The 18,957-nt window shown below is 38.1% G+C and overlaps 1 protein-coding gene across 1 annotated transcript in view; it reads left to right on the top strand.

Annotated features, from left to right (window-relative positions):
- atp2a3 (ATPase sarcoplasmic/endoplasmic reticulum Ca2+ transporting 3) overlaps positions 1–18,427 on the top strand; it is a 51,880-nt gene extending 33,453 nt beyond the window's left edge. The window contains exons 9-21 of the mRNA XM_026211785.1: positions 3,981–4,069; positions 4,210–4,312; positions 5,546–5,677; positions 8,699–8,815; positions 8,927–9,145; positions 9,339–9,674; positions 11,104–11,324; positions 11,410–11,612; positions 11,766–11,851; positions 12,999–13,132; positions 13,402–13,519; positions 15,035–15,152; positions 15,455–18,427. Coding sequence (XP_026067570.1) covers positions 3,981–4,069; positions 4,210–4,312; positions 5,546–5,677; positions 8,699–8,815; positions 8,927–9,145; positions 9,339–9,674; positions 11,104–11,324; positions 11,410–11,612; positions 11,766–11,851; positions 12,999–13,132; positions 13,402–13,519; positions 15,035–15,152; positions 15,455–15,501 — 1,923 coding nt within the window. The 3' untranslated portion in view covers positions 15,502–18,427. The remainder of the gene's footprint in view (positions 1–3,980; positions 4,070–4,209; positions 4,313–5,545; positions 5,678–8,698; positions 8,816–8,926; positions 9,146–9,338; positions 9,675–11,103; positions 11,325–11,409; positions 11,613–11,765; positions 11,852–12,998; positions 13,133–13,401; positions 13,520–15,034; positions 15,153–15,454) is intronic.
- The last annotated feature ends 530 nt before the right edge of the window (positions 18,428–18,957 follow it).

The raw sequence follows: 18,957 nt of genomic DNA, 5'->3' as shown, positions 1-18,957 counted from the left end.
GGCATGTTAATAAGCAATAAGCGTCCTTCTTATCCTCTTCCCATCATAGCTCGGCCTTCTGCATCTCACCCAGTAAGGGCTTCCCGCTTGCCATCTTTTATTTCCCTCATGTTTTTGTGCTCTGTCATTTTTATTCCTCTCACGCTCTTCCTTGTGTCTGCTCCTGCTGCAGAATGATCCAAGAATGCCGTAGGGAGCAGAGTCGCACGTGTTTAGGAAGCCTAATGCGGACAATTCACTGTAATGTACTGTATGTTGAACACTTTTTGGTATGCCTGGCACCTTTCGTGTTACTTTTTATTTTTTTATTTTTTAAAGAGTAGTGCTTGTTTTGAATAAGTATAAATTAATATGAGACATTACCAAATCTCATACACATTTTAAATGCATAGTACTGCCACATAGGAAGGAGACTGAGACAGTAAGAGAAAAAAGTTTTGAAACAAATTTAGCTTCTAAATTGAAATTTGCTGAGTTATATGTATGTGTCTGTTGCTAATTTGTCATCTACTCCCATTCTTCGCGTTAGGGAACAGGTAACAATATCAGCCTAAGCCTGAAGCAGAAATTCATCACCTAAGAAGTCCCTAAAGAAAAGACATTTCACATGCGAGACAGAATTAAAAAATTGAGCTTGTGGAAATGCGTCCCAAATGGATTCAACATTCTGTTAAACCCCCTGTGCCTTGTAATGTTAAGTACTAAAAGTGTAGTGCTGAGAGGCTTATTATAGGGACAGAAGATGCTTATCCCCAGTTTGGAATTAGTGCTGTCACTACAGTGCGGTGTTGTTCAGGATGACCTAAGCCAATCAACTAACTGTGTGCCTTGTTGAAGCCAGACATCATCTAACAGTATCACCTTCACTAATGCGGAAGTCACTTTGGATAAATCAGGAGGAAATGCGGGTACCTAAAATCCTTTTCCACTACTGAGAAAAACACACACACACACACACACACACACACACACACACACACTCTTATCAGAGGCTCATCATTGCATATCACCGCATGCCACCCTGTTCCTTGGTATCTGTTGCTATGACAACATATAGCAACAGAATTCCATGCCTGCCAAGTTACGGGATGGTTGTTGGTGTTTTTGTTGCAGATCTGATTTATAAATTACTATAAACAAACAAAACAGACTAGCAACAACCCTTATCATGATGTTTCCTTTAGATTCTTTTATGCTACTGATGCATCACTGCTGCTTGTGGGTACATTTCAGTACATTGAGATTGTCATATTTGAATTTCTGCTCATCGTGGGTGTCAATTTACGGAATTGGGGGGGGGGCTTTAAATAAAGTAATGCTTTTGCACACTTTGCATTTTAAATAAGTTTGTTAACAAATTGAAAGCTAAAAAAAATTATTAAAAATAGTAATGCATAAAAATTATAATTACAAAGTAAATACCCACCACCAGTGTCAATATATTCAGAATGACCAGATAGTGTTTTTTCTTATTTTTCTTATTTTTTCTTATTACCTTTTCTTATTTTCTGATCTGATTGTAGGAGCAAATCTGAGGTATTCTGCAGAGTGGGTTGAAACAGTGTATGTGATAAAACTGTGGTGAGAGCTCAACACTTGATAGATCAAAGAACACAGAAATTAGGCAAATTATTCAATAAAGTAAATAAAAACAATAATGAAGGGTTGGGAGTGTTATTGTTATTGGTGTTATTATCGAGTTATTGGTGCAGGCCAGTAAATAATACATACCTAAACATGACATAACACGAAACAAAAACATCTTCACTAAATAAACATGTCAGAGCTAAGCATTCCAAGGTCAAGGAGTGTACATTGTGATAGTGAACAGACAACTTGATCTAATGTTGTTCCCCCTCTTTCCCTGTTGACCATGTTTTTTTGCATGGTGTTTGACTGTGGAAATCGAGCGGCACAGATTCCTGTGTGGTCAAAGACTAGAGAAGCAGGACCCAAAATAGTGTTCTTCAGAAAAGAGAACCTGACACTTTTGTAACTTATGTTTAGTATCAGCTAGCCTACTCTTCAAATAAAACAATCTCATATATGCATCAAAAAATTATTCGTTTTTTAATGTTAGCTTTATGGAGTAAAAAGCACTCTGTATTTGCACGTATGCAGTGAAATGGTACTGTGAACCCGTTCTTGCTATGATAATTTGGTCATTACTTTAAAAAGGCACATTTTTTGCCTGAGAGACTGTTCTTTCCTGCAGAGCAAGCTAACTCAATAATCCATTTATTTTAAGGGCTTAGGGGCATGATCCAGTCCTCGGATTGCTGCTGTCTGCCGCTTGCTTTGTGTTTTCCACAATTAAGTTTTGTGTATGTGCGTCCGTTTCAAACATGAAGCAGGAGTACTGTGGCGCTCTGAAAGTTTTTACAGCTTAACTGCTTCATTAATTCTTTAATCAGACACATTTAATTGAGTCTTGCTCTGAATGATGTCACGCCAAGAGAGAATGTTTTCCCTCTGTCAGTTTGTGTATGTTTGAGAAGACCTTTCATGTGACCTTCTTTTAAGAAAGTGCCCATACATTGCTGTTTGGCAAGTGTTGTGTTAGCAGTATCTAATTTTAGATGCTTCATTATGGAGCTGAGGGCTGATGCTGATAAGAACCTACTTCTGGAATTTGTTTGTGTGTGTGTTTTAGCGCCCATGCACCTTTTGAGCTCAACCGCAGTGGCTTTTAATCATTATAAAACACATTTCAGCAAGTCCACCTACTGCATAATCAACCTCGTATGACCAGGATTCATTTTTACTCCTTCCCAGCACGCACCTCCATTTCAGACCTGTCATCTGAACAGAAAGGTTAGGTCTGTGATCAATAGCGTTCACCAAATTGGCTTTATGAGTTCCATTCCACCATCCACCTGTTTCATCTGCCCCTACGCCCACATACTGGAGGAAGGGTATAGTGTGGAAATAAGATCTCTCTTCTCTATGCTCAAACTTGTCCCAGAGCTGCCACTTCTCCTGCTGGCTCATTTCAGCATGACGGATGTCATAACAAAGAAAAAGCATTGCATTATGGGTTTGGCTGATTTGTCTGATGTGGTCAGGCTGAACTCATCTTCACCTCTTCATGTTGTCCTGCTCATGCAGTAGAATTTGACCTTGGTTGTGCACGCAAGACAGTACAACACCTGGAGTTAATTATAAAAAACTAGACAGATGTCAGCCAAAATAAGGGGTAAAGTGATTGTCACTCTTTCACCTCATCTGTTTTCATTCGGTCCAGTGAAAGCAGGCATTTCAGTAGGAGGCATGAGTTTATTGTAGTTTGTGTTGTCTGTAGGCAGTTGTGTGAGTGTGCTGGTTCAGACAGGCAAGAGCTCATGCCAGGCCACTAAACACAAGCACCTACCCTCTGCCAGTGCATTATGACATCATTGCTCTGCCTCTGATTGGACGAAGGATATGGGAAACCCCAGAGCCGATTGGGTGGAGTCATAACTGTCTGTTGGTGTTTTTTTCCATTTCTTTTTTTTTTTATGAGATTGGGGTTTGTAACTATTTTCAGATGCCTTATTGCTTATTCTTTTTGAAAGCATGTTTTCTTGGGCACAGTTGTGGAGTCCTTTGTTTTTCCAGCTTTAATTACAATAACCACTTTTTAATTGGTAAACTTATGAGCATTTAGAACTTTATGTGCTGGGATTTCCTCATAGGAATATCAGGGAATTTTAAAATGGTCATTTCTTGGCATGTGTATGTTATGGAAATGAATAAAACATTATTTGAACATTTATTTGTTTTAGTTTCAAGGCTCAAAAATAAGTTTTTTTTTCTGCCAAACCATTTGGCCAATGTGAAATGTTTCTTCATCTTGAAATGTTCTGAGTGCATTCTTCTTAAAAACAAAACACCTATATCCAGTAATCATGAACAAAAAAAAAAACAGTGAACCCTGAAGTTCGGTTTGTGTCATTAATCTGCATGTGATTCTCATGCTGTCTCACTTCTGTCTCTCTTAGATGTTGGTGGTTAATAAGGCTGATGACACCAGCTGCTCCCTGCATGAGTTCACCATCACCGGCTCAACCTATGCTCCAGAGGGACAAGTGTAAGAACACACCAACATATTCAGAACCCTTGATCCTTCACAGAACATCATCTCATTTTTACCTCTTCCAAATAATCGAATTCTCATCCTGGATACTTAGATTGGAGTTACATCCCTTGCAATAACTGTCTCTCCCTTAGGCTGAAAGCTGACAAGCCGGTGCAGTGTGGAGAATATGATGGTCTGGTGGAACTGGCTACTATCTGCTCCTTGTGCAACGACTCCTCGCTGGACTATAATGAGGTCAGCAGTGTGTGCGTGGATCCTCTCTTGCACCTAATGCTCAGAGACCACATTTACTTTAACAAAGATTCTAATTCAGTGTTTTGAGTCTGTCCTGCACTCATTGCTGAAGTGTTAACCATGCATCTTCTGTCCCTCAGGGATGGGCAACTTTTTAATTTGCTTGTTTTGCGCATTTGGCTTGCATTTCTCATCTCTGTTCCATTGCCATGGTATCATGGTGTCTGCATTGCATAACATCATGCTTATTCCGTGGTTGTCAGTTGGGTAAAGGACAGTGCAAGTTGAGACAAGCCAAAGAGTTTTAAAGCATGCTTCATTATTGAAGGCACTCAATCTAATTTTATGGAGTTAAAAAAGGCCACGTTAGTTATAGTAATACTTTAAAGGCTGCCATATTAAGCAAATATTTTAAAAGTCTTATTAGTGTAGATAAATAATCACTACCTAATTAAATGTCATGTTCCATCACCATAGTAGCCTGCTTCCTGGAATAATGCAAATATTTCCATAGAGTATCCTTAGAGTGAACTGTGAACTTTAGAGATCTAATAAACCATTATAGATGTAAACACTGGAGCCATGTGTTTGAATGTTGAGTAACAATGTGAGGCTGGTTTTTTATAAAACGCACTCATCCACCGTTAATGATTTTTAGGTGCAGTCTAAGTAACTCCTAGTTATATACAGGGTTCCCACGGTCATGGAAAACCAGGAAATATGGGGGTTTAAAATTTTGATTTACAATTTTGGAAAGGTCATAAAAATAAAGACATTAATATAGTAAACACTTAAACACTAAAATGTTGAGAGCCTATATAGAAATTATTTAAATGATTATACGAGGTGCTATGTTGCTGCACTTACTAGAATCAGATTAGGTTAGATTTTGTTTGCTACACATTCTCTTGCTCCATGTGACATTTAAAGTGCGCTGTAACAGTCATTTCTGAAGAGAGTGCATTACTCCAGGTTTCTGTTTTAAGTGATTTTAAGCCCTCTTCCACCCTCAATACCCATGGCTAAAGTGCCCTTGAGCGAACTGAACCCCCACTGCTCCGGGTGTGTGTTCACGGTGTGTTCACTTCTCACTGATGTGTGTGTGCACTTGAATGGGTTAAATGCAGAGCACCAATTCGGAGTATGGGTTACCATACTTGGCACGTCACAACTTTTTTTGGGCTAATAGGGCACTGAATGTTAATGCACTTTTGTGGTTATATTGTCCAACAGGCCAAAGGAGTGTACGAAAAAGTGGGCGAGGCCACAGAAACTGCGCTCACGACTCTGGTGGAGAAGATGAACGTGTTTAAAACCGACCTCTCCGGACTCAGCAAAGTGGAACGAGCTTCAGCATGCAACTTGGTAAGAAGGGAGCCGTGGGGTGCACCATGATATGATATCGACAGCAGTAAAAGAGAACACAACGGGAAGTAATGAAAAACGATAAATAAAGAGATAGATGGATGAGTCTTCAGAAGAAATATAAAAGCTGCCAAAGTTTGGCCAGTGGTGCTAGACAGGATATTTAAAAGAAAAGATATGATACCGTGTATTCACAGTATATATAGGAAGACCACTGGAATTAAACAACAACATCAAGAAACCTACTGCATGCATCTTGTGCAAGCCATGTTTAATAGCTTGTTAATTCAAGTCAGTAGTTTAAAGACTAAAAGAGAAAGACTTGAGGTTTGTGCACACTTGTAGATGTTTATAGAAACCACTCACACATCGCACACTTCTGCATTTGGGAGACTGGGAACAGTGGGGTCTCTCCCTTTTCCTCATGGAAAACATTTTTCTCTGAAAGAGTTAATGACCGGCACCACTGTCTTTTTTACTGACACTACAATCCTTCTCCTCTCCAAAAAAAGAAACCTTTTGTGACACAAACTCCCAGAAACAAAGCATAATATTTAGATAACCAGGCGAGCATATGAAGAGGTTAGCTAAACTTTCCACTGGGTAATGAAAACGAAAGAGACTATAGTGTACTTCTGTTAATACGTATTGATGGCAGACTTTCAGAGAGATAGTGACAGATGACAGATAGTTGGATGGGCACATTGATGGATATAAAGAGAGGGGTTTAATGTTTTTTCATAAAGCTTTGGAAGACAGAGAACACGGGAACCCTTCTGAGGAGTGAGGTCGTGTTGTTCTCAGGGCAGCTGGGAAGGAGAGACACTGGTTTTCTCTCACACATGCAAGCCTTGTTTAGTACTGATCCTGATATTAAAGAGAGCCATGGACAGAGGCATCAAATAGAGACAGAGCATGATGTACAGTACCTTAGGTGGGCAACATACAGCAGGTAAAATATGTATTGAACATATCACTGTCTTTATCAGAAAATATATTTCTAAAGGTGCTGTTGACATGAAATTTTCAGCAGATGTCAGTAACAATCCAAGTAATCTATACATATGACGAAAGCAAAACAAATAAGTTCATAAATTAAAGTAGAATGACAGGGAGAAAGTATTGAACACATGAAGAAAGGGAGGTGCAAAAAGGCATGGAAAGCTAAGACACCAGCTGAAATCTAACAGTAATTGGAAAGCAATCCTGTCCCTCCTCAGTGGAAATAATATTAGTTGGTTCAGTCCCAACTGATGGCCTATAAAAAGGTGTCTCATGACCAACGTGTCACACAAGAAACATTCAATGATTGGTAAAAGCAAAGAGCTCTCTCAAGACCTTCTCAACCTTATTGTTGCAAAACGTACTGTTGGGGCCATAATCCATAAATGGAAATAACATAATTTCACCATAAACCGGCCACGGCCAGGTGCTCTTCACAAGATTTCTGACAGAGGAGTGAAAATAATTATAATGAGAGTTATCAAAGAGCCAAAGATCACTTGTGGAGAGCTTCAGAAAGACCTGAAATTAGCACGTACAATTGTTTTAAAGAAAAGTACAACAAGTAATGCACTCAACCGTCATGGCCTACAGTATATGCACGCTCACCACGCAAGGCTCTATTGCTGAAGAAAAAGTATGTTGAAGTCCGTTTAAAGTTTGCTGCAACACATTTAGACAAGCCTGTGAAATACTGGAAGAAAATATTCTGGTCAGATGAGAAAAATGTTACTCTTTGGATGCCATAATATACAATATGGTCAAATGGCACTGCACATCACCCCAAAACATCATGGTGTGGCACTGGCAGAATTCATATAATTGAAGGAAGGATTAATGGAAAAATGTACACAGAACTTAATTTCTGAACTTATTTGCATTGTTTTTGTATGGATTACTTGAGTTGTTACCGACATTTGGTGGTAACTTCATGTCAACAGCACCTTTAGAAATATATTTACTGAGAAAAATGGTGATTGTGTTCAATACTTAATTTACCTGCTGTATATGCTGTTGTCATTTGCTGGAGGTGGTTTCCACCTAGTGGCAACATAATTCCCTTGCCTCACTGAATTTTTGTCCTGCATATCTGGATTGTATGTTTTATATACATTTTTTAAAGTGAACGTACAACAGAAATGTTTTATTTTTTTAATAGATTGTTTATTTAGAAAACACACTACTGTGTGGGGTCAGTAAGATTTTTATGTATTTATTTATTTTTGAAAATACATTTATACTTTTATTCAGCAGAAGACATTAAATTGGTAAAAAAAAAAAAAGACAATTAAAATATTTATAATAACATTTATAAATTTCTGTTCGTCTAGAGGAATGGCTACTGAGAATTCAGCTTTCCAGTCAAAGTAATGAATTAGATTTTAAAATGTATTGAAATAAAAAAGGTTATTTTGAATTGTAATAATATTTCACAGTGTTTGTTGTTTTTCATTTGATTAAATAAATGCATAAGATTGTACATATTGAACATAAGAGACTTCTTTCAAACACTAGCCAACCCCAAAACCTTTCAACGGTGGTGTTTGTTTTTCAATGCTAAGTTTAAAATGTATAAACTAAAAATGTTTAAATTATACATCTGTAACATAACTTGGCATGTAATGCAGTGATGCCTTATTGTTGAGCCCTGTGATAGCTTCTCTGAACAACTGACCTCTAGAACCTTCTCCACTCATTTAACATAATTTTGAACTGTTGGTCTTTAACATTTGACATTTGAATGCTGATATTTTTTTAAAGGCTAAATTTTTTTGTTGTTGTAAAAGACTGGTGCAGAGTTACATAGAGTCTGTGTGTGAACTCATCTTCAACCACCTGGGCATGATAGCTGAGTACAAACAGTGCTGTCTGAAGGAAACCTTAGAAAAGAGCTGAAAATGACATCTTTCCCAACACACACACAATGACAGCAGTCTTTCACCTTTGTTTGATCTAACATCCCACATTCTTTCTCTCTCTATCTATCTCCTTTTTTTTTTTTTTGCTTCTTTCCCTTAGATTATCAGAAAGCTGATGCAGAAAAAATTCACACTGGAGTTTTCCAGAGACAGAAAGTCCATGTCTGTGTACTGCACTCCCAATGGCTCGAACTCTCAGAACAAGATGTTTGTCAAGGTACTTTTAACCTCAACTCACATCTGAAAACCTCTTACATCTATCAATACCTTCAGTGAACTTTGCTGTTTGCATCACCCTTGCTTCTCCTTTCATTCATTTTGTATGTAGGGCGCTCCAGAGAGTGTGATTGACCGTTGTCAGTTTGTGCGTGTCGGTAAAGACCGTGTCCCGTTGACCATGGCGGTAAAGGAGAAGCTGACGAGCACTATTAGAGACTGGGGGACAGGCAGGGACACTCTACGCTGCTTGGCTCTGGCCACACGAGACTCTCCCCCTCTTCAAGACAAAATGGACCTGGAAAACGCTGCCAAGTTCTCCGAGTATGAGGTGAGAGAGTTAGAAACTTTATAAACATCTGTCCATGTTCCAGACAATAGTTTTACCAGTTATCTTTTTTATTCAGTTCATTGTGTATATTATTATGTGCAGTGATGCCATAAAGTATTTGAAGTATTTTGTAAAGCCACTGTAAATGTAAATTTATATATCTGGGATAACATGCATCTGATTATCTCTTTAGTCAAATCTCACCTTCGTTGGCTGTGTGGGGATGTTGGATCCGCCCAGAAAGGAGGTGATTGGCTCAATAAAGCTGTGCAGTAAGGCCGGTATACGTGTCATCATGATCACTGGGGACAACAAGGGCACCGCTGTGGCCATCTGCAGACGCATTGGCATTTTCCACGAGGATGAAGATGTGGAAGGAAGAGCCTACACAGGCAGGGAGTTCGATGACCTTACTCCAGAGGCCCAGCGAGAAGCTGTGAAAAGGGCACGGTGCTTCGCCCGTGTCGAGCCTGCACACAAGTCAAAGATCGTTGCTTATCTGCAGTCCTTTGATGAGATCACAGCGATGGTGAGATATAGTGGTTAGTTGCTGGTTTGAAAGTTACAAACTGTTCAAATACATCAAAATAGGGTCTGAAATGAACGGCAACAACAACCAGCTACAAAAAAATTGACTTGAAAAAAGTGAAAGGAAGTTGTTAATTGGTTACTATATTAAGAGCTGCGACATATTAAATTATTTAAATCATTTAAATCTATTTTAATCCTTAAATCTTGCCCTTACTTATGGAAGTTCACTTTTATCGCCTGTACATCTTCTTAATTCACAAACTATTAGTAGACGTGCAAAACTTTTGGGCTGAAATTTATTTTTTTAATTCTATTTTAACATGAGAACATTAATGGAATTATTAAGTATTATCCTTAGTATTTAACATTAATTTCATTGTATAATCTAATTGCTATACTTTTGGTTTGAGTAAAAGAAAATATGCTTCATTACCAAGAATGAATACCTTTAAATACAGCCTGTCATCATAATTGTCACAGCTGAACTGTTAATATGAGTTAAGGTGGCAATTATACAATCAGAGAGCTGAGAGGATCATGTGAAGGATGAAGTCTCTGATTCTATTCTCAAGTCTCTTAGCAATAATGTAATATTCTGCAGCACCTACATCTCTCAGAGATAGACAGCCTTGTCTGTTATGCTAATTTTCCCTGCTGGAGTTATGAGAGCACATCAGTGCTCTTCCTGTTCACACGCTGTCGCCTCCAGCTCTGTTGTATGCGTGTGTCTGTTTGTCATTTGGGGACTTGAGGCATTTCCTAGACATCAGTGTGCACGACAGAGGCTGCTTTGCTTCTTTTAGAACATGAAAACAAAGATTTGATCATACTCTACTTGACCCGTTAATCCTCAGCCTGTAACAAGCATTTACTAAAGAGCAAATATTATTTACTTTTGGATCATTAAGTCTTTTCATAAGCATAATATGTTTTGAATCTTTACTTGAATCCACTTTGTTCAAACAAATTGCCTTTTTTCTTTCTTTTTTTAATGTTGATAACACATACACACTCTATAGAACATACCATAGAATTGATTTGGAGGTACTGAGTTATATGTGAGTATTGTTTTATTTTTAATGAACTGACATTTTTTGTAAAAAAAAATTCTGTGGTTTGTCTTAAAATAAACTGTTAAATTAAAAATTAGCCTGATTAATACAGAAATGAAACAACTTCAGTTTATCTTGGAGCAAATGAACACACACTCGTTGTGTTGATTTAATTACATTTTACAGAAATTATCAAACATGCAGAACTTTTTCCATTTTTTTTTTTCTTTTCTTTAGAGCAAATGCTTGTCTGATAAAATGGCACAATTCAGTTTATCGAGCAAAGTGGGCTTTGAAGGGCCAAATGTTAAGTGCTGTGTGGAAAGCCAGTTTGAGTCTATTAAACCTTATACATCACTCTGTTCTCACTTTCAGACTGGTGATGGTGTTAATGATGCCCCGGCCTTAAAAAAGGCTGAAATTGGCATCGCTATGGGCTCAGGCACAGCTGTAGCCAAGTCTGCCTCTGAGATGGTGCTCTCAGATGATAACTTCTCCACCATTGTGGCCGCAGTGGAAGAGGGACGAGCCATCTACAACAACATGAAGCAGTTTATCCGTTACCTCATCTCCTCCAACGTGGGAGAGGTGGTGTGGTGAGTGAGAGCCTGATTGGTGTAGTGCCTCAGTTTCCTATCCACATTTACACTCACGTGGGTTCCTTATTTTCCCCCATCCCAGTATTTTCCTGACAGCCATCCTAGGCCTGCCTGAGGCTTTGATCCCCGTCCAGTTGTTGTGGGTGAACCTGGTGACAGATGGTCTGCCGGCCACTGCCCTGGGCTTCAACCCCCCTGATCTGGACATCATGGACAAGCCTCCCAGAAACCCTAAGGAGCCTCTCATCTCCGGCTGGCTGTTCTTCAGATACCTGGCCATTGGAGGTTAATCCAATATCTTGGTTATTCCATAGAATCTAATATTATTGACAATTTTTGCCACTATAAGTGCACTTACAGTTCTTCCCTGAAAACTGCATATCAGCTCTATGAAGCATCAAATCACACTGGAAGTATTTTACTCTTGTTTTTTTCTAGGATACGTAGGTCTAGGCACTGTCGGCGCTGCAACCTGGTGGTATTTGTTTGATGAGAACGGGCCACAGGTGTCTTTTTATCAGCTGGTGAGTCAATGATTTAAAAGAAAGTGATTTATTTCAATGAATAGGATCATTTCTCTTATGAAGTACAGTTTTGCTTGAGTTAATTTAAGAAGTGTTTCTGAAAAATTATATGCCAGACTTTTAGAAATATGTTATAAATGAGTTCAGGCACAACAAACTAAAATAATAACTTTATTAATAACACAATGACAGTTCCAAACTTGTTAGAGCTTCGTTCATCTTTGGAACACAAATTAAGATATTTTTGATGAAAACCGAGAGCTTTCTGACATTGCATAGACAGCAAGGGAACTACCATGGCCAAGGCTCAGAAAGAGTAAGGACATCTTTAAAATAGTCCATGTGACATCAGTGGCTCAACCGTAACTTTATGAAGCTATGAGAATACCTTTTATGCATAAAGAAAAACAAAAATAATGACTCTCTTAATTTTGGGGTGAACTTTAATTCAAAAACTTTTGGGACATGAGTGCAATTTACTGTCACTTTTGATCAATGTAATGCACCTCTGCTGAATAAAATTAATTTATAAAAATAATAATAATAATAATAAAAATCTTTCTGACCCCAAACTTTTGATAGGCAGTGTAGTATACATAATGGGGTCAGACAATGCACTACACAGTGGAAATGTGATTAAAATATATATACAAAATGTTAACAATAAAATACTTACAAAATATTAACAAGAAAGTATTATAGAGTCATATCAATGATAACCAATGAGAAATCCCAATGATATTGTTTTCTTTAAGAGGATTGGGATTGTTTTGGAATAAAATGCTCCACCAAGGATTCATGCCACAATAACAAGTTGAAAATGTTGAGTTTTTAGTCGGAATATTCTAAAATAAAGACAGCTGTTCAGTGTCAGGGAGTTCAGATCTCACAGGATGAGCTACACAGCTGCTCTTCGTGATATCACTTCAGTCCCTCAAAGGTCACAAAGACTGCCATCAGTAGGTCAAACGATTTCCTGTCTTATTGCTCTTACATCTTATATGGTGAATATATTAGATGCACTAAAGCACCACCTTTCTGTTTTATTAAGAATGATGCCACTTAGACAACAAAAACCTGAAGATGCTTAAGATGGCTGGTGATACTGCCCCACACTGACTATAAACTGTCTTCTTCTTGTCTGTAGCGGCACTTTATGCAGTGTACAGAAGAAAACCCCATGTTTCAGGGGATTGACTGTGAGGTCTTCGAGTCACGTTACCCCACCACCATGGCTCTTTCTGTGCTTGTTACCATAGAGATGTTCAACGCTCTTAACAGGTAAGATCTGCTGCCATGGTGATAGCTCTGCATCAACTGTGTAGTTACTGTAAAACACCTTTCAGATGTCTCATGAGCTCGGTGGAGCTGTGCTGGGTCTGTGACAGCACTTGAGTTCATTTGCTTTAAAAATAGTAGGCCTAAATGTCTTTTTTTGCTACTTCCATTCTTCCCTTTGTCATTTTTAATGTGAGCATAACTTTAAGGACTACTTGGTAACTGTAATACTCATTCTAGTCATTTTAGACCCTTATTCTTCTCTCTTACAGCCTGTCAGAGAATCAGTCTCTGATAAGAATGCCACCCTGGGTGAATATATGGCTGCTGGGGGCCATAATTCTTTCCTTGTCTCTACACTTCCTCATCCTGTATGTGGAGCCTCTACCGGTGAGCGATATACGTTATACAGGAACATCTCTCTTTTCTGTGTCATTATTCACCGTATTTGTAACAAAAGAGCAAGTGTGGCAAACTGTAACTTGAATGTGTAAGGCTTCCAATATCATCAGTCTATATATAATCTTAAAAACACAAATTTGTAGCATGGATAGTTTTACCATTGGCTATGCTTTATTTTTCAAGTTATTGATCTGAATTGGAAGTCTAGCACATTCACAGAAAATAGTTCACTTCCTCATTCTTCCTTAAATGAAAAGTATTTACTTATTTAAACAACCATTAATCATTTACTACATTTAGGGCTCATCCACACGAAGCCAGAGCTTTCCCTATGTGAACTTTTTTTGGAAACAATTCCATAAACACCAACTCATCTCAAGAAATACCTCTGTACACATGAAACCACGGAAACTGACTCAAAACAATGCAGTATACATACCAGACCAGTATGTGGCACTGTAGTTATGCCAAAGAGATACACTTAAAATAGAGAAGAACTTGGAGCATGCACATAAACCTTGAAAGATGTAAGATTATGAAAAATGGATCCATCAGCACAAAATTCTTGTACAATACAGAATGTTTATATACAGCTCAACACGTCTCCGTGTGTATGGGCTTTTAGTTACTGTAGCCTCATGTCATTACAAAAGCAATTTCTGTTTTTTATGTGGATCATGTTAATGCAGAACCACCTTCTGAGTTATAAAAACAATAACAACAAAAAAGCTCCTGGCTTCAGTGCTTGAAGTGCAGCACTGTGTTTTTACAGGCAAGCAGCTTGTGATCTAGCATTTTCAGTGACTCTTAATGTCTCCGTTTAAAATACTGCTGCTCCACACAAACCACCATGTCTTTAAAAATACAACATCTACCAACCATTTTCACAAATGTGTAATGAGTCATTTATAAATATAGGTCTCCCTGTGATTTTCCAAAAATAGCATTTCTCTGGTTTAACACTTGAAATCTCAACAATTAAGACAGCCGTACATGTTAGCATTGAAATTTTACGGTCCTTCTATTAAAATAAATACTTGACAGTTTATTTTGAGGTCCTTGTTACATTGTAATTATACATGTAAGTACTGAGTAATATTAATTATACTTATAAATACATTATACATGTACTTTATGTTTAGGGTTATGATTAGGGTTTGGCTTAAGGTTACTTGCATGTAATTATTTAATTGTTAAAATAATAGTAAGTACATTTAAGTTGTAATAAGGACACCTTAAAATAAAGTGTTTACCCAAAATTATTATTAGTAGGTAGTTTTTTATTGTACAGTATAATAGCATTATTATACTTCTATATTCCTTTATTGACTTAATTATATATTTGAATACTATTATTATCATCATCATCCTCAGAGTTACATTGAATGGGTTTCATAAAAACAGTAGTGACCATTGAAAATCCATATAATGATGCACAGTGTTTCCAGGAGATATTGTTCTCTCTCTTTTCAGACCTCTCATTTCTCATTTTGTGCTCCCCAGCTGATCTTCCAGGTAACTCCACTGCATTATTCCCAATGGATCGTAGTCCTCAAGATCTCAATTCCTGTCATCCTATTGGATGAGGCCCTCAAGTTTATCTCCCGCCACCACTTAGAAGGTACAACCTGCTTCCCAGAACGTTTCCCTCTTTATGTGTGGCTAACGTGTAATTTCTGTCTCTGATGTGACTGTTCGTAATATTCCAGTCAATGCTTCTGTCTCTCTTATACTGACGTTTTCTGTTTGTTTCTTCCGATCTGTTTCTCCTCCGGCAGTTTAACTTTCTCCTCTCATCTTTTAAAAGGTATTTTCTTTGACTACAGCCTGTCCGATTCGAAATCACTTTCATTGTTTTGGTCTTCATTTCCTGGAGTCACTATATAACCTCTCTCTCCCTCTCTCTCTTTTCCTGATCTACAGGTGAAGAGGAGGAAAAGTACAGGAAGAGTCGGCAGCTGAAATTCTAGGACAACTTCCTCCAGACACACATGAACACACACACGCCCACCTCCGAGCTCTACAGACTACACTCCATACACACACATTCACACACAAGTTCGTCATCACTCCTCCCGTGTCTTCACTGCATGTCCAGCCACCACTAAAACAAGCAGGGCTTGTGGTTTCTGTTACTGTGTGTGCGTGTGTGTGTGTGTGTGAGAGAGTGAGAGATTAGGCGTGTGTGTTGGCATGTGCATGGGCCTGATTCCATCATGTCAAGCAGTTGTGTGACCGTTTGTTTTCTTTTATTTTGCTTTTAAGCTTTCATATCCTTGCTGTACATAATAGGGCAGTTTCTGGTGCACTTGAGGGAGCAGAAGAAGGTTTGACGTTAAACATTTGGGTATTACGGGTTAAATTCATGAGGGGGTGCGGGGCAATGAAACAATACTTCACAAACAAAATAATTAACTTTACACAATTGAAAAAGAGAGGATAGAGATGGCTTCAAATGAGTCTTTTAATGTGTGGACAGAATGGCCAGTTTCTTAAGTGGTCAACTCCAGTTTCTCTCTCGTTCCTCTCTTTACAGATGGGGTGGCCACCTTCACTGCTGAGAGCTCATCCTCTTAGCCATTTAGATAACGGTTTACACAAGGCTCAACTTGGCAACAGATATATTTAAACTGCACTTGAATTTAAAAAAAAAAAAAAAAGATGTCTAAAATAAGTGACATGTAAACCTGAGCATGTTGAAACATACTTCGTTTTAGATTCAAGTATATGTGAAATAATAGTCCCATGTATCTATTTTACCTACAAAAAAATTCAAAACTGTCCAAAATATGTACACAGGATCACAAACGCAAACTGATCCTATCCCAGCCTTCTTCTCTTCTCCACCTATTTTATTCTCTAGAGTGAACTCCATTTGAACACTAGTAACTATGTGCTGCAAGTAAATCGATCCGAATGTGGTGCAGCCTGCCATATGCTGTAAGTATTAATATCTATGGCAGGTTTTAAATATGATGAGAGGGAAGAAGGAGGAAAGAAACCGATTGGTTCTTTGGCGTAAAGGGCAGTCCAGATCTGCAGCATTGCTTGTTGGGACATCTTTGATGTTTAACATTCTGACTCACTCCTCCACACAAACACATGCATCCTCATTATGGAGTACAGGGGTCTGACTTGAATGTATTTTCACTTGCTTCCTCGCTTATCCTTTGAAATGTATCCAGAGTGAGAGACTCTGCAGTCCTAAACTGCACTTTTCAAGCTTCTTTAATACCGTATGCTGCCAGATGGCTTTTTCCATTTGCTCTTGTTTTCCTTCCTCATGTTCATTTCAGTTGAGTTGACATCGTCATCATGAACACACAATCATCCTTAACACAGTGGGGCTTACATGCTTGACGTACAACATGTCCGCAGAGGGAGGACTCTCTACCGCTAGTGCTTTTCTTGCAATTTTGATGAATTCTGCATTTTTTTTTTTTTTTTTATAAAGTAATAATAATGTATTCGACTGAAAGAACCCAGGTGGTTTAGTTTGTCAGTTTTGCTGTTAAGGGTATCATATGCCTTCATCAGTCTGTTGGGAAATGCTGGTGTGCTGTTATCAGACAAATTGGCAAACCAACTACAGTACGCCTGTGCCTGGTGTCATTATGCTTGCCGTGGTAAAACCACAGTGTGAAGAGTCTGTGTCCACTTGTTAGCTGTGACAATGATGTTAGCATCATTTTGTCACAGCCTAGAATCATCTGTTTTGCAAGTAACAAATGTGAGTGGTGTAAATGCTATTTAAAAGGCAAGCTCTGTGTCCCATGTGCTCTCACACTTTTAGCTATTCCAATGGCAACATATTAAAATGTAACTTTAGGGTCAGCGTACTGACATGAGGCAGCAAGGCCGCTCATATTCATCACACTAGCATCTGCACCAATAGGAAGTGTATCTTTGTACAGGCTTGCTAATAACTACTGATCCCTTGAACTCAGTAAAAAAAAAAAAAAAAAAAAACTAAATACCTGATTGCATGGAACCTTGTTACTGTAATTAATAACCTATACAGTATATTAACTTTTTTTTAAATAATGACTTAAATGAAACATTACCACCCGGAAGAGAACAGTGCAAAACTTTTTTTTCTTTTTTCTTTCTGCGTTCAAGTAACTAAAGATGGAGAATATTTTGTAGAACAGTGGAGGTTGTTTATTCATTGTTACAGTTTGTTTTTAAAGGTTGCAGGGTTTTTGTGTCTTTTAAATTTAGTTTAGGAGTTGTAAAATAAAGATAAGAATTGTGCTTTTTGCAACTATAATTGGGTTTGAATGTCTGAAGATTTGTAGTTTTTCTTTGTTTGTCTGTTTTGTTTGATGATTGTTCTGGGAAAGGAACATCTTGTGGTTCACAGAGTGACGTCCAGTAGTCAATACTGGCTTATGAAGTCGTTCTCTTGAAGGGCTTGGTGTGGGTACTGTGGCTCCACAGAAATTAAATGTCTGTGTGTTAAGCAGAAAGTTAGACGTCCACTTTGTAAATCTGTTTCAATCCATATTTTAAAAAAAAAATGTTTTCACATTCTTGAACGTCTTTTATTGGTGTTTCATCTACATACAGTTTTCATCAAACAATACTGAATGTTTTCATTCCCGAACGTTCTTAGTTGTTCGTTATGAACAATTTTGAAAGGGTTGACAGTCAGGATAGCAAACACAAGATTGTAGTGACGTTTCCCTCCATTTGTTCTCGAGCACAGTGTGGTCCTGAGATGAACCGTTCGTCCTGGACGGCTGTCTTTCTGCCTGCGCACAAACCGGCTGGAGCTTTGCACCCACTACTGAGAAATAATTCTCTGTAAACGCCTTCGTAATATTAATTGTGGATACATAATTTTATATATATGAAAAAGACATGTCAAATAAAGATTATTTATCTTCTAATTTATTTCGATGGTGTTTCTGCTTTATTTTAACGTAGCCTACCTTAAACAAGTTTGGACTTTTAAGTGCAATGCCCACTAGTTGCCACGAGGTGACACTGTAATATCATATAATATATTGGGCTCGCTAACTGGTGAACGCTTCGCATTCGCACCTGTAAAGATAAGCAGTGGGATTCTCAATGTTATAAAATTATTTAAATAACTCGTCTATGTTGTGGTTGAGTTGTTTCTTAAAGGACTCTCTTTCGTGGTGTAGTTAGCACATCGTAATTAGTTACTGAATATCTACATGCCGTTTATTCTTTGACAACTTCAAAGTACAGTTAGTTAATCAGACGCAGCCCCTTCGCGTCCTTCGTCAGTGCATCAAAAAATGAGGTTTGACTGGCGAGACCAAGGTAAGTCCACTGATCTGTCACTGAGAGAGAAAGCCTCTCTCCACGTAATAAAACAGCAAAGCCATTTACTGCATTCCTGTGAAAAGCCGTCGAGACACGTGACATGATTCTTTAGTATTTCAGTGTTTAAAAAT

This window comes from Carassius auratus, chromosome 30 (assembly GCF_003368295.1).
Source record: "Carassius auratus strain Wakin chromosome 30, ASM336829v1, whole genome shotgun sequence".
In the NCBI taxonomy this organism is placed as follows: Eukaryota; Metazoa; Chordata; class Actinopteri; order Cypriniformes; family Cyprinidae; genus Carassius; species Carassius auratus.
The sequence above is the reverse complement of the archived record's forward strand: the minus strand, read 5'-3'. Positions and strand labels throughout refer to the sequence as shown.